The 13,566-nt window shown below is 38.6% G+C and overlaps 3 protein-coding genes across 4 annotated transcripts; all 3 read right to left on the minus strand.

Annotated features, from left to right (window-relative positions):
• Window positions 1–382: 382 nt before the first annotated feature.
• LOC149038925 (angiopoietin-related protein 7-like) lies at window positions 383–1,995 on the minus strand. Its single transcript, XM_089184257.1, has 3 exons — window positions 1,674–1,995; window positions 1,201–1,581; window positions 383–808 (listed from the first exon to the last, which is right to left on the minus strand). The coding sequence occupies exons 1-3, from the start codon at window positions 1,942–1,944 to the stop codon at window positions 543–545; spliced, it is 918 nt and encodes a 305-aa protein (XP_089040383.1). The 5' UTR covers window positions 1,945–1,995; the 3' UTR covers window positions 383–542.
• Window positions 1,996–4,922: 2,927 nt separating this feature from the next.
• Window positions 4,923–5,704, minus strand: LOC149038926 (angiopoietin-related protein 7-like). The gene is made up of 2 exons (XM_089184256.1): window positions 5,539–5,704; window positions 4,923–5,196 (listed from the first exon to the last, which is right to left on the minus strand). Exons 1-2 carry the CDS (start codon window positions 5,687–5,689, stop codon window positions 4,925–4,927), a joined length of 423 nt encoding a protein of 140 aa, XP_089040382.1. The 5' UTR covers window positions 5,690–5,704; the 3' UTR covers window positions 4,923–4,924.
• Window positions 5,705–10,896: 5,192 nt separating this feature from the next.
• Window positions 10,897–12,922, minus strand: LOC149038927 (microfibril-associated glycoprotein 4-like). Of its 2 annotated transcripts, none has more exons than XM_089184258.1 (3): window positions 12,180–12,922; window positions 11,707–12,090; window positions 10,897–11,320 (listed from the first exon to the last, which is right to left on the minus strand). In XM_089184258.1, exons 1-3 carry the CDS (start codon window positions 12,448–12,450, stop codon window positions 11,055–11,057), a joined length of 921 nt encoding a protein of 306 aa, XP_089040384.1. In that variant the 5' UTR covers window positions 12,451–12,922; the 3' UTR covers window positions 10,897–11,054. The 2 variants fall into 2 exon arrangements, with proteins under 2 accessions (XP_089040384.1, XP_089040385.1); XM_089184259.1 differs by having other exon boundaries at window positions 11,707–12,087; window positions 12,180–12,859.
• Window positions 12,923–13,566: the final 644 nt, after the last annotated feature.

Below are 13,566 nucleotides of genomic sequence, written 5' to 3' on the forward strand. Positions count from 1 at the left end.
CTCTGTGACTGATGACCAATCTGGCACAACTGAAAACCTTTTTTTTTTGGGGGGGGGGGGGGGAAGAGGAAGGGGAGGGTGAGAGAGGCGTCGTTATTAAAATAAACTTACAAGGGTAAATTTTTGTCAGGCGAAATAGCAAAGCAGAAAAAAGGTATAAATATCATCAAAATAGTAATAATAATAAACCTCTTGAGAACTCTACATAGTTACATATTCTAGACCAATCACAGAACGAAGAAATTTTTACTAAAATTAGCGCAATTCCAGATCACCTTGATCATTCTCTACATTTCATTAGAAATGACTGACGTTGCTCATAATTTTTGTTTCAAACTGTCGATCGCAAAATGAATATTGATACACGAAAATAAACTAAACGTATTTTCTCTTTCAGTTTATTAAACCCATTACTTTGTGTTAGACCCATTCAAATATTAAAGCACATTACATTGCTTTTTACTCTGTGTCACTCAACTATGTAGAAAAGCTGATAAACTATAGCTCATGTAGTGCATTCCTTGATTGTGTATGTTTCTAGCTTAAAAGTCCACGGGCCTGATCTTCATTTCAGCTCTCTTAGCGGAGTAACTATCACCCTTCCATTTATCCCAGTTGATACCACGACGGGCAGACCCGACGTGCGAACCGTGGTAATAGTAGCCGTTTAAGTTGGCACGAACACAGTTGTTGTACCACCAAGCACTTTTATAGTATGCGGCACAGTTGCCCGAGTAATTATCATTGTCGCGATCTTTGGTGGTGAATGCCATGTTCCTATGATAGCTCAAAGAATCCCCGGCAGTTCCTGAGACAAAAACACCGACAGTTAGCAAAAGTAGGCACAACACTAAACTTGCGGCTCCCCTCAAAGACGGGAGTTTAGGAACCATCAGAAAGTCCAGAAATTGTGTTACTTTGGAGAGAAATTGAATGTCAGAGTTTTTCAGTCTCTGATGATAGAAGAGAATGCAATAAGTTCTGAAAAAGAAAAAACAAACAAACAAACAAAAACAAACAAGCAAAAACGAAGAATCTACTGTTTTGGGGGTTCTGGAGTAAATAACAGTTATAGTAACCTTTTCTGTGACGCTGGGCTTATTGGTCTGTATAAAAATGAAAGAATCGCTCTAATTCGGCTGTATCTTTAGGAACCATATTTAGGGTAAAATAGACCAACCACAGATTGTAGGCACTCACCTGTATACTTCCCAAGGCCAAGTCTGTATTTATTTCTTTCGCTGGAAACAGAGAACATATCGTATTCAGCGTAAGCTATCTTTCCTTGTGTGTCTTCGAGTTCCACTCGCAGTCTACTCTTTGTTTTGGTCAGGCGGTGTACCTTGTCCAGTCCGAGCCAAAACTCACCATTTAAGTTTCCGAATCCACGTCTGAAGTCCGCCCAGCCGCGATTGTTGAAATCAACGGAGCCATCGAGTCTCTTCTGGAATACTGTCCACCCCCCACCTACAGATTTTTGGTCGCAAAACACATCAAACGCACCCAAACCATCGGGATCGATTGTGTAAACTCCTGTAATTCTTTCGCCGGATTTGTACAGCTCAGCGCAGTTTTTCATAGCTGTCGAGAGACATCAACAACTATAGTTAGCATGATAATATTGCAGCATGGATGAGTTTTAAGACGTATATACAAAATTGACAAAAACTCACCTGGCGGAGTTGTTTTGTTTTCCATCAAAGCATCGATTTTCTTCTCTAAATCTGCGAGTTGATTCTCTATTTTGAGAAGATGTACCTTGATGTCCTTATTTGCTGGCCCAGAATAGTAATTGTTGAAGTGAACGTTGTGGCACTTGCTTGATGTCGAAGTATCGGGAGTTTTGTTGGATGTGACTTGTTTTGATGTGCTGTTTACCCCGCTCAGTGTTTGAAAGATCGAGCTGCAACAGAGCAGACAAAATATGATATTGAAAAAATTCATCCTCGACCGAGAAAACTTACGTCCCAGCTGTTGTCGGAATATAATTTGCTCAACTTATAGGAAATCTTATAAATACGTTCTTTTGACCACGTCAGTATACAAGCAGGTAGATTTTTCGTGTTTGAGTGACTGTCGTAGACAAGCACTGCTTTTGTTTCGTCTTTCATACCAACTTCCACTTTTGCTTCAGGCTAAGTTGATTATCTATGGTTGAGTGAGTTTATTTAAAAATGTTAGTTTTGTGTTTTGCACACTTCAAAATATTTTTCTCCCTAAAATGTTTTGTTATTACAATTTTCCCCAGCCTTCGAGAATCAATCCAGTTTTAATCCACGGCAGCTTCATGACGCAATGTTCGCAAAAAATTGAAATCTTACACATGCGCTTAATGAGATGCAACTACACGTCTGTTTGTCTAAAGAACCTCAAAAGGGTAAATCGTCGCAGTTTTTTTTAACTTCTAACGGATTCTAAAAAACTTGCAAGTTCGAAGTAAGATAATTTGTGCAAATAAAAATGATAAACATGATAGGAAGGTCTAGAATGTATGGTGAGGTGTAGCATTTACAAACAGGGCTAAGAGTGTTTGCAAAGCGTCTTATCCTAGCATCAACAGCGGCTCGCACCCAAGCGAGAGGTTTCAAGCCTCCTTTCCATTCCCTCTCGACTTGGGCATTGAACACGCCAAGGCAAACTTCCGGTCTAGGTTGAACACAGGATTTCATGGACACAGAGAGCTGGATTGCCTGTCAAAGATAAGTTACACACTATTGAAGCGTTAACTCGAGTTTCTTTGGGGATTTTCGGTGAAATAAGTTAGCAATTTTACGTGAGAGGGCTTAATAACTAGTGAGCGTAGCCGGGGAGCACCTGGGCAAATTGCGAAGCCGCAACAGGAATAAAAAATAAACAAAGAAAAAAACGTGAGCTGCGCCGCAGGTTACACAAACGCAACACCACGAGCAGTTCAAACCAACATTTACGACCCCTTGTACAATAGTACAAGCTGAAGCAGTGATTATTTCTGACATATCAAAACAACTGTTACTGAGGGTATGATAAAGGTGCGGTCATGAAACAATTTAAAATTTACCAAAACTGGTTACAAATCGTTTACAATTATTACCGGATTTGAGTCGTATAATGGTATGTTTTAAAGGTCAAATCAATTGAAATGTTTAAAACCTTCCTGAAAACATGTTAAACCAGCTGCCAAATATGTGGCAGCCACGTAGATACGCGAAAATCAACTTCAGAAACAAGAATTTAAATCACTCACGCGGCGCGACAAAATATTTCTATAAATATGTTTTGGACTATTGTCATCATCAATTTCAAGACTTTGAAGCCCGTTTCTTTCCAGTTGCTCTTCGTTTGCAAAGACTAAAAGGTGTCCTTTGATTGAGAATGGAGCAAAAAGGAAGGAAAAACCACCTGGGTGATTTTAGTTTACGATCCTACAAAAAAATTTCCATATTGATCGTTGGGGTTGTTGTCATCGGCAATTTTAAGACTTTAAAGCCCTTTTTTCTCCAACTGAGCATTCTTACGCACGTCTCCTCTTTGTCTGTAACTGGTCTATACAGATGTATTTTAATCAAGGATCAAGTGAAAAGAGGGAAAAACCAGCTAAATCATTTCAGCTATTGGGACAGACGTCACTTCGAATTATGTTGATAACTCCATGTAATCAGGCTAAAAATTTCGGCCCTTACACTGCTCCCAAGATATCTGAGCAGAATTTAATAGCACGATATTGGGGACAGAGCCAAACCTATTGAAAGAAGCTCGAAATTCTCATTCCCAGTTTTCCGCGCCTCCACTTCGGACGCCTGGAGAGACGATGTTGATTTGGCGACATAATAAGAAGGAAATAATAAACGAACGGCTTGCTTTTAGTCTTGAGTGTTCCTACGGACGTTTGGGTTAAGACTAAATGGCAATAGAGGTCAAGAACTTCAAACTTCAGTCAGATTAGCTCCATTGCTATGCCGTTTTAGAACAAATCAACAGGGCTAAGCTCGCAGGTCAAGGTCCCAATACAGTCCCAAGTCAGAGGTTTTGCATGTATCGTATTTTCGTGGAAAACACTATCATTTATTTTTGCTCTTCTGATTCTTTTAAAAATTCCAATAAATCATGTAAGATCTTTTTGGTCTTTAAGCTCTTGCTTTTAACAGAGCCGTGAAAGAAAAGCGTATTATCGTCCTACTCAGGTAAGGTAATTAAAGATTATTTTTTCCCTGAGCTTGGATCAGAGATCCAAGATATCACCGGCAACTCTATGACTGAAGATCTATCAGGTAAACTGAAAACTTTTCGGGAAGGGGTCGATGGTAAAGGAATCATCATTTCCCTTGTTTATGTCAGATAAGTTACAGGGGTAAATATCTTGTCTGATGTAATAGCAAAACAGAAGGACGATATAAATATTGAAAAAATAAGACAAGAAAAACTGCTGAGGACTCTTTTAAGACACATGTTCCAGAACAATCACAGAACATAGAAATTCCTGCCGCAATCGATGTAATCCCAGATAAACATGAGCACTACTGAAAAGTAATTTGAATATCGCTAAAGTTGCAAAGAAATTTTTTCAGTTTCAAGTATTCGATCGTTAAAAAATATACTTACTTTCGTGTATCATTATATTTTTTTATTTATATAAATTTGTGCCAAAATCGATTTAATCCCAGATAAATATGATCACTACTGACATTTAATTGGATATCGCTAGAGCTGCAAATAAATTTTGTCAGTTTCAAGCTTTCGATCGAAAAACAAATAGTGATACACGAAAATGAACTAAACGTATTTCTCTCCCTTCTTTTTCTTTTATTAAACCCATAACTCTGTGTCAGACCCATCCAAATATTAAAGCATATTTACCTTGCTTTTTATTCCGTGTTTCTCGGCTATGCAGAGAAGCCGATAAACTATAGCTGATGTAGTGTATTCCTTGTATGTGTATGTTTCTAGCTTAAAAGTCCACGGGCCTGATCTTCATTTCAGCTCTCTTAGCTGAGTAATAAGCACCCTTCCATTTACCCCAGTTGATACCACGATAGCCAGACTTGACTTGCGAACCGTGGTAATAGTAGCCGTTTAAGTTGGCACGGAGACAGTTGTTGTACCACCAAGCACTTTTATAGGATGCGGCGCAGTTGAACGAGTTCGCATTGTCATTGTCGCGATCTTTAGTGGAGAATGCCATGTTTCGATGATAGCTATAAGAATCACCAGCAGTTCCAGCTGAGACGGAATCACATATTATTAGCAAAGGAAGGCTATAGAAATTGCAATGGATAGAAATTGATCCTTTCAGCATTTTTCATTCTCTGATGATAGGATGAGACGGAATCACATGTAATTAGCAAAGGGAGGCTATAGGATCAAAACTTGCAGGAAGAAGTTTGGGAACGATCAGAAAGAAAAAAATTGTAGTGGATAGAAATTGATTCTTTCACGGCGTTTTCCAGTCTCTGATGGGTAAAATGAATGGAGGTAGACCCATGCAGAAACGCTCGAATTCGGTTGCGTCTTTTAGAACAACTCTCTCTAAAATAGACCAATCCACAGATTATGAGCACTCACCGGTATATTTCCCAAGGCCAAGTCTGTATTTGTTTCTTTCGCTGGAAACAGAGAACATGTCATATTCAGCATAAGCTGTATTTCCTTGTGTGTCTTCAAGCTCCACTCGCAGTCTACTCTTTGTTTTCGTCAGGCGGTGTATCTTGTCCATTCCGAGCCAAAACTCACCATTTAAGTTTCCGAATCCACGTTTGCAATCCGCCCAGCTGCGATTGACGAAATCAAAGGAGCCATCGAGTCTCTTCTGGAACACTGTCCAGCCCCCACTGGAAGATTTTTGGTCGCAAAACACCTCAAACGCACCGAAGCCATCGGGGTCGATTTTGTAAACTCCTGTGATTCTTTGGCCGGATTTGAACAGCTCAGCACAGTTTTTCATGGCTGCGGAGAGACATCGAACAATCATAGTTAGCATGATATATTTCAGTATGGATGAGTCGTAAGACGTACATACAAAGTTGACAGAAACTCACCTGGCAGAGTTGTTTTGTTCTCCGTTAAAGCATCGATTTTCTTCTCTAAATTTACAAGTAGATTCTCTATTTTGAGAAGATGTACCTTGATGTCCTAATTTGCTGGTCCAGAATAGTAATTGTTGAAGTGAACGTTGTGGCACTTGCTTGATGTCGAAGTATCGGGAGTTTTGTTGGATGTGACTTGTTTAGATGTGCTGTTTACCCCGCTCAGAGTTTGAAACATCGAGTTGCAACAGAGCAGGCAAAATATGATATTGAAAAAATTCATCCTCGACCGAGAAAACTCACTTCCCGGCTATTCAGTGTTTCAATGTAATTTTCTCAACGTATAGAAAATCTTATTAATACGCTGTTCTGACCACGTCAGTATACAAGCAGGTAGATTTTTCGTGTTTGGGTGACTGTCATAGACAAGCACTGTTTTTGTTTCGTCTGTCATACCAACCTTCATTTTATTTGAAAATGTTACTTTTGTATTTTGCTCACTTCAAAATGTTCGCTCCCTAAATTCCCTATTTCCCCATGCGCTTAATGAGATGCAACTACACGTCTGTTTGTTTGAAAAACCACAAACGCCGGGATAAATCGTCATAGTTTCTTTACCTTCTAATGGATCCTATAAACAATAAACATAATAGGATGGTCTAGAATGTATGGTGAAGTGTAGCATTAACAAACAGGGCAAAAAATATTTAAAAAGTGCTGTGTCTTACGCCAGCAAACCTCCTTCCCATTCCCTCTCGACTTGTGCATTCGTCACGCCAAGGCAACTTTTGGTTTTGGTTGAACACAGGATTCATCGGTACAGAGAGCTGGCTTGCCTGTCAGGATGAGTTAGACGCTATTGAAGCGATAACCCGAGTTTCCTTAGAGATTTGTTGTCAAAAGGTCTGGAGAGCAGCAGATATGTCACGAATTTAAGAAAAGAAACGACATCCTTTAAGAAACATGCTTTCCAGCTCAGTAGACACTACGTGGGTAAATGAAAGATTGATTAAATAGACGACTGATGTTTCGACAGTTCTTCTGCCACCAGACAAAGTAAAAAGTTGAATTTAAAGTATATGAACAAAACAAACAATAGAAGCAGAACAATGTATGCAATTATAAGGTAAGTTTTAAATTAACATGATAGAAATGTTGATAAAGCGTAGGTTGCCCCCATTGAATGTGAATAACTTCTTTAATTTTAAGTTGGAGAGTTGTGGGAGCGTGATCTAAGATGCCAAAAACTCATCAGGACATAGGTTGCGACATTGTCGAGAATTTTGTAAATGTCTGACATATCATGTCTGACATATCATAACAACTATTACTGAGGATATCAGGGAGATGCGGTTGTGAAACAATTTTCAATTTTCCAAAACCCGTTACAAATCTTTCACAGTAATTACCGGGTTGATATAATTGTATGTCTTAAGGGTAAAATCAAATGAAATGTTTAAAACCTCACTGAAAACATGGTAAACCAGCTGCGAAATATGCGTGACATACACCCATGTGGCAGCCACGTAGATGCGCGAAAATCAACTTCAGAAACAAGTATTTAAATCGCTCACGCGGCGAGAGGAAATATTTCCATAATTATCTTTGGGACTGTCATCATCGTCAATTTCAAGACTTTAAAGCCCGTTTCTTTCAAGTGGAGTATTCTTTTGCGTGTTTGCTCTTCGTTTTCGAGGTTTATAAAGTGAACTTTGATTGAGAATGGAGCAAAAAAAATGTAGGAAAAAACCAGCCGGGTGTTTTTAGTGTACAGTCCTAAAAAATACTTCCCTATTGATCGTTGGGACTGTTGTCACCGTCGATTTTAACAGCAAATGTGACCAAAAATCGAACGTTTCAAAATATGGTGGCAAAAGCCAAAAAACAATTCGGTTCATATTCTCAAGTTAGGTAGGCCATAGAGAGAGAAAAAACTACTACTTACTTCGTTTGGCTGAATATCGATTCATTTTCCAGAAAATCGATAATAACTGAATTCCGCCAAAATGCCGCTTTTTAAGCTCAAAATTTCAGGCGAATCTCGGAACGTCGCGTCATAAAATGAAAAAAACCTGGACTGATGAAAAGTAACAAATCTTGAAAAACAGCATCAAAACATGTGTTGACAACAATTTGAGCAATTCTTGACGATTTCTTAACACAATCTAATTGAATTTATGCGACCTACTTCTGACTAGTTTAAAAAAAGGTCAAAAGTAACCTGTTATTTAACTATGTGTTACACAGAATATTTGACTGAAAACCTGGCTTTTGGAAGAGAAATGTAGTTGTTTTCGATCTCCGAAGGATTTTTCGGGGAAATGATTCAGCGCGATTTAATCAAATTTTAATGTTGGATATAACTTCACAATTTCTTTCCAGTTGAGTATTCTTTTGCACAATTGCTCTTCGTTTCCGAGGTCTTTAAGGTGAACTTTGATTGAGAATGGAGCGTTCGGTGTGTAGTCGTACAAAATATTTTCATATGGTTCGTTGGGATTGTTGTCATCGTCGATTTTAAGACTTTAAAGCCCTTTCCTCTCCAATTGAGCATTCTTGCGCACGTTTCCTGTTCGTTTATACCTAGTCTATACATATGTATTTTTATCAAGGATCAAGTGAAAAGAAGGGACAACAAGCTAGATCATTTAAGCTACGACGACAGACGTCATTTCGAATTATGTTGATAACTTCACATAATAAGACAAAAATTTTCGGCCCTTGCTCCACATTCAAGATATCTGAGGAGAAGTCAATAGCATGATATTGGGGACAGAGGCAAACCTAACAAAAGAGGCTCGAGATTCTCATCCGCAGTTTTCCACGTCTCTACTTGGGACGCCTGGAAAGACGATGTTGATTTGGCGACTAAATAAAAAGAAAAAAAAGAATGACTCGAATGTTCCTACGGAAGTTCGAGTTAAAACTAAATGGTAATAGAGGTCAAGAACTTCAAACTTCAGTCAGAGTAGCTCCATTGCATGCAATGGAAATTCAAGTGCTTTTTTAAACAATTAAGAGTTTCGTTATGTTCACTATTTAGATATAAACTTTAAGTACAAACCAATCTCTTGGAGCAAATCCTTTCTTTGTATTCAAAATTACATCCTATGCGACTAATCTAAGTTCAAACATGCATCAAAAAAAAAGATTTAAGGTTGAAGATCAACTATTCTCTTCAACAATCAAGTATTTGAATATTCAAGTTTTTCCGGGCTTATCTCTTGGATGTTGCACGTGGTTTAATAGTAAAACTTGAATGCTGAAATAACCCTTGAATTTTGGCAAAGATCTAACCACATACATACTACCTACGTTATAACAACCTACCAGATGAACACTTAAATGGAGGAATGACTTTTGCACTTTTCTTTCTTTTATAACAGCAGATTATTTCTAAACGGAGTGCAGAATTGGAAACATAAGTAGAAAAGAGTACAATAGTTTAGCCAATAAGGAGAAAGGTTGGTGGGGAATCCATCCAGGGGAGTTCGGGGTGAGAAAATTGCTCGATAAGCCTCATAAGGAGATATTACGCTCTTAAATGGGTTAGGTTGCTTCACTATGTCTGGGCTACAATGAATAGTTTTGCGTGACTCCGTCCAAATCAACAGGTCTAAGCTCGCTGGTTAAAGTAATACAGTTTTAAGTCAGTATTTTTGTATTTGAAAACATCATCATTTATTTTTGCTGTTCTGATTCTTTTCAAAATTCTAATTAATCACGTAAGAATATATTTTGGGTCTTTAAGCTCTTGTAGTGAACAGAGCCGTGAAAGAGAAGGCCTATTATCGTCCTACTCAGGTAAGGCACTTAAAGATTATTTCTCCCCTGAACTTGGATCAGGAATCCAAGATCTCACCGGTAACTCTATCACTGAGAATCTATCAGGTAAAACTTGGGAGTGGGACGGTGGTAAAGGAGTCACCATTTCCCTTGTTTATGTCAGCTAAGTTACAGGGGTAAATTTCATGTCTGACAAAATAGCAAAGCAGAAGGGAGATATAAATGTTAAAAAAGAATAAAAAAAGGAAAACTGCTGAGAACTCTTTTAAGACACATGTTCCAGAACAATCACAGAACATAGAAATTTCTGCCAAAATCGATGTAATTCCCGATAAACATGATCACAACTGATGACATTTAATTGGACATCACTCAAGTTGGACGGAGGTAGCATAATTTGACACTAGTATAAGTACAGTAGTCTATTAAAATTATTGTGAAACTGTTTTGAAAAAGCAACTAAACTGAATTGCAGAATTTTCGTTGAAAATCTTTTCCTTGTTTGCTTGTTTGTTTTCTTTTTCATTCTACTGATTCTTTTGAAACTTCTAATAAGAATAATAAATAAATCATATGAGACAATCTACTGTTCCATCTTTTAGCCCTTGTCTTAAACAGGACCCTGAAAGAGAAAGTCTTGAATCGATCGTCCTATTCAGGGAAGGTACTTATAGATCTTTTCAGTTTCCTTATGCTTGGATCAGGGATCCAAGATCTTATAGACAACTCTGTGACTGATGACCAATCTGGCACAACTGAAAACCTTTTTTGGGGGGGAGGGGGGGGGGGAGGAAGGGGAGGGTGAGAGAGGCGTCGTTATTAAAATAAACTTACAAGGGTAAATTTTTGTTAGACGAAATAGCAAAACAGAAAAAGAGTATAAATATCATCAAAATAATAATAATAATAATAAACCTCTTGAGAATTCTACATAGTTACATATTCCAGACCAATCACAGAACATAGAAATTTTTGCTAAAGTTAGCGCAATTCCAGATCACCTTGATCATTCTCTACATTTCACTAGAAATGACTGATGTTGCTCATAATTTTTTTTTTCAAACTGTCGATCACAAAATGAATATTGATACACGAAAATAAACTAAACGTATTTTCTCTTTCAGTTTATTAAACCCATTACTTTGTGTTAGACCCATTCAAATGTTAAAGCACATTACATTGCTTTTTGCTCTGTTTCACTCAACTATGTAGAAAAGCTGATAAACTATAGCTCATGTAGTGTATTCCTTGTTTGTGTATGTTTCTAGCTTAAAAGTCCACGGGCCTGATCTTCATTTCAGCTCTCTTAGCGGAGTAACTATGACCCTTCCATGTATTCCAGTTGATACCACGATAGGCAGACCCGACGTGCGAACCGTGATAATAGTAGCCGTTTAAGTTGGCACTAACACAGCTATTGTACCACCAAGCACTTTTATAGGATGCGGCACAGTTGCCCGAGTATTTATCATTGTCGCGATCTTCGGTGGAGAATGCCATGTTCCTATGATAGCTCAAAGAATCCCCAGCAGTTCCTGAGACAAAAACACAGGCAGTTAGCAAAAGTAGGCACAACACTAAACTTGCGGCTCCCCTCAAAGACGGGAATTTAGGAACCATCAGAAAGTCCAGAAATTGTGTTACTTTTGAGAGAAATTGAATGTCAGAGTTTTTTCAGTCTCTGATGATAGAAGAGAATGCGATAAGTTTTGAAAAAAAAAAACAAAAACAAAAGCAAACAAGCAAAAACCAAGAATCTACTGTTTTGGGGGATCTGGAGTAAATAACAGTTATAGTAACCTTTTCTATGACGCTGGCCTATTGGTCTGTATAAAAATGAAATAATCGTTCTAATTCGGCTGTATATTTAGGAACCATATTTAGGGTAAAATAGACCAATCCACAGATTGTAGGCACTCACCTGTATACTTCCCAAGGCCAAGTCTGTATTTGTTTCTTTCGCTGGAAACAGAGAACATATCGTATTCAGCGTAAGCTGTCTTTCCTTGTGTGTCTTCAAGTTCCACTCGCAGTCTACTCTTTGTTTTCGTCAGGCGGTGTACCTTGTCCAGTCCGAGCCAAAACTCACCATTTAAGTTTCCGAATCCACGTCTGAAGTCCGCCCAGCCGCGATTATTGAAATCAACGGAGCCATCGAGTCTCTTCTGGAACACCGTCCAACCCCCGCCCACAGATTTTTGGTCGCAAAACACATCAAACGCACCTAAACCATCGGGGTCGATTGTGTAAACTCCTGTGATTCTTTTGCCGAATTTGTACAGCTCAGCACAGTTTTTCATCGCTGCTGAGAGACATCGAACAACTATAGTTAGCATGATATATTTCAGCATGGATGAGTTGTAAGACGTATATACAAAATTGAGAAAAACTCACTTGACAGAGCTGTTTTGTTTCCCGTCAAAGCATCGATTTTCTTCTCTAAATCTGTGAGTTGATTCTCTATTTTGAGAAGATGCACCTTGATGTCCTTATTTGCTGGCCCAGAATAGTAATTGTTGAAGTGAACGTTGTGGCACTTGCTTGTTGTCGAAGTATCGGGAGTTTTGTTGGATGTGACTTGTTTCGATGTGCTGTTTACCCCGCTCAGTGTTTGAAAGATCGAGCTGCAACCGAGCAGACAACACATGATATTGAAAAACTTCATCCTCAACCGAGAAAACTTACGTCCCAGCTGTTGTCGCAATATAATTTGCTTAACTTGTAGGAAATTTTATAAATACGTTCTTTTGACCACGTCAATAAACAAGCAGGCAGATTTTTCGTGTTTGGGTGACTGTCATAGACAAGCACTGCTTTTGTTTCGTCTGTCATACCAACTTTCCACTTTGCTTCAGGCTAAGTGGGTTACCTATGGTTGAGTGAGTTTATTTAAAAGTGTTAGTTTTGTGTTTTGCACACTTCAAAATATTTTTACTCCCTAAAATGTTTTGCTACTACAATTGTCCCCAGCTTTCGAGAATCAATCCAGTTTTAATCCACGGCAGCTTCATGACGCAATGTTCGCAAAAAAATTGAAATCTTACACATGCGCTTAATGAGATGCAACTACACGTCTGTTTGTCTAAAAAACCTCAAACGGATAAATCGTCGCAGTTTTTTTTAACTTCTAACGGATTCTAAAAAAACTCGCAAGTTCGAAGTAAGATAATTTGTGCATATAAAAATGATAAACATGATAGGAAGGCCTAGAATGTATGGTCAGGTGTAGAATTTACAAACAGGGCTAAGAGTGTTTGCAAAGTGCCTTATCCTAGCATAAACAGCGGCTCGCACCCTTGCGAGAGGTTTCAAGCCTCCTTTCCATTCCCTCTCGACTTGGGCATTGAACACGCCAAGGTAAACTTCCGGTCTAGGTTGAACACAGGACTCCATGGACACAGAGAGCTGAATTGCCTGTCAAGGCTAGACACTATTGAAGCGTTAACTCGAGTTTCTTTGGGGATTTGTGCTGAAATAAGTCAGCAATTTTACGTGCGAGGTCTTAATAACTAGTGTGCGTAGCCGGGGAGCACCTGGGCAAGTTGCGAAGCCGCAACAAGAATAAAAGCAAACAAAGAAAAAAACGTGTGCTACGCAGCAGGTTACACAAACGCAACACCACGAGCAGTTCAAACCAACATTTACGACCGCTGGAGGAGGTGCAGTTGTGAAACAATTCAAAGTTTATCAAAACTGGTTACAAATCGTTTACAATTATTACCAGGTTGATACAATCGCATAATGGTAAGTCTTAAAGGTCAAATCAAATGACATCTTTAAA

Source organism: Pocillopora damicornis, chromosome 10, assembly GCF_964200805.1.
Source record: "Pocillopora damicornis chromosome 10, jaPocDami1.2, whole genome shotgun sequence".
Lineage (NCBI taxonomy): Eukaryota > Metazoa > Cnidaria > Anthozoa > Scleractinia > Pocilloporidae > Pocillopora > Pocillopora damicornis.

Coding starts and splice junctions, on each gene's coding strand:
- LOC149038925 (XM_089184257.1), bottom strand. CDS start 1,944: ATGAATTTTTTCAATATCATATTTTGTCTGCTCTGTTGCAGCTCGATC. Junction 1,582..1,673: donor AAACAAAACAACTCCGCCAG/GTGAGTTTTTGT, acceptor GTCTCTCGACAG/CTATGAAAAACTGCGCTGAG. Junction 809..1,200: donor TGGCCTTGGGAAGTATACAG/GTGAGTGCCTAC, acceptor TTTTTGTCTCAG/GAACTGCCGGGGATTCTTTG.
- LOC149038926 (XM_089184256.1), bottom strand. CDS start 5,689: ATGGACAAGATACACCGCCTGACGAAAACAAAGAGTAGACTGCGAGTG. Junction 5,197..5,538: donor TGGCCTTGGGAAATATACCG/GTGAGTGCTCAT, acceptor ATTCCGTCTCAG/CTGGAACTGCTGGTGATTCT.
- LOC149038927 (XM_089184258.1), bottom strand. CDS start 12,450: ATGAAGTTTTTCAATATCATGTGTTGTCTGCTCGGTTGCAGCTCGATC. Junction 12,091..12,179: donor AAACAAAACAGCTCTGTCAA/GTGAGTTTTTCT, acceptor GATGTCTCTCAG/CAGCGATGAAAAACTGTGCT. Junction 11,321..11,706: donor TGGCCTTGGGAAGTATACAG/GTGAGTGCCTAC, acceptor TTTTTGTCTCAG/GAACTGCTGGGGATTCTTTG.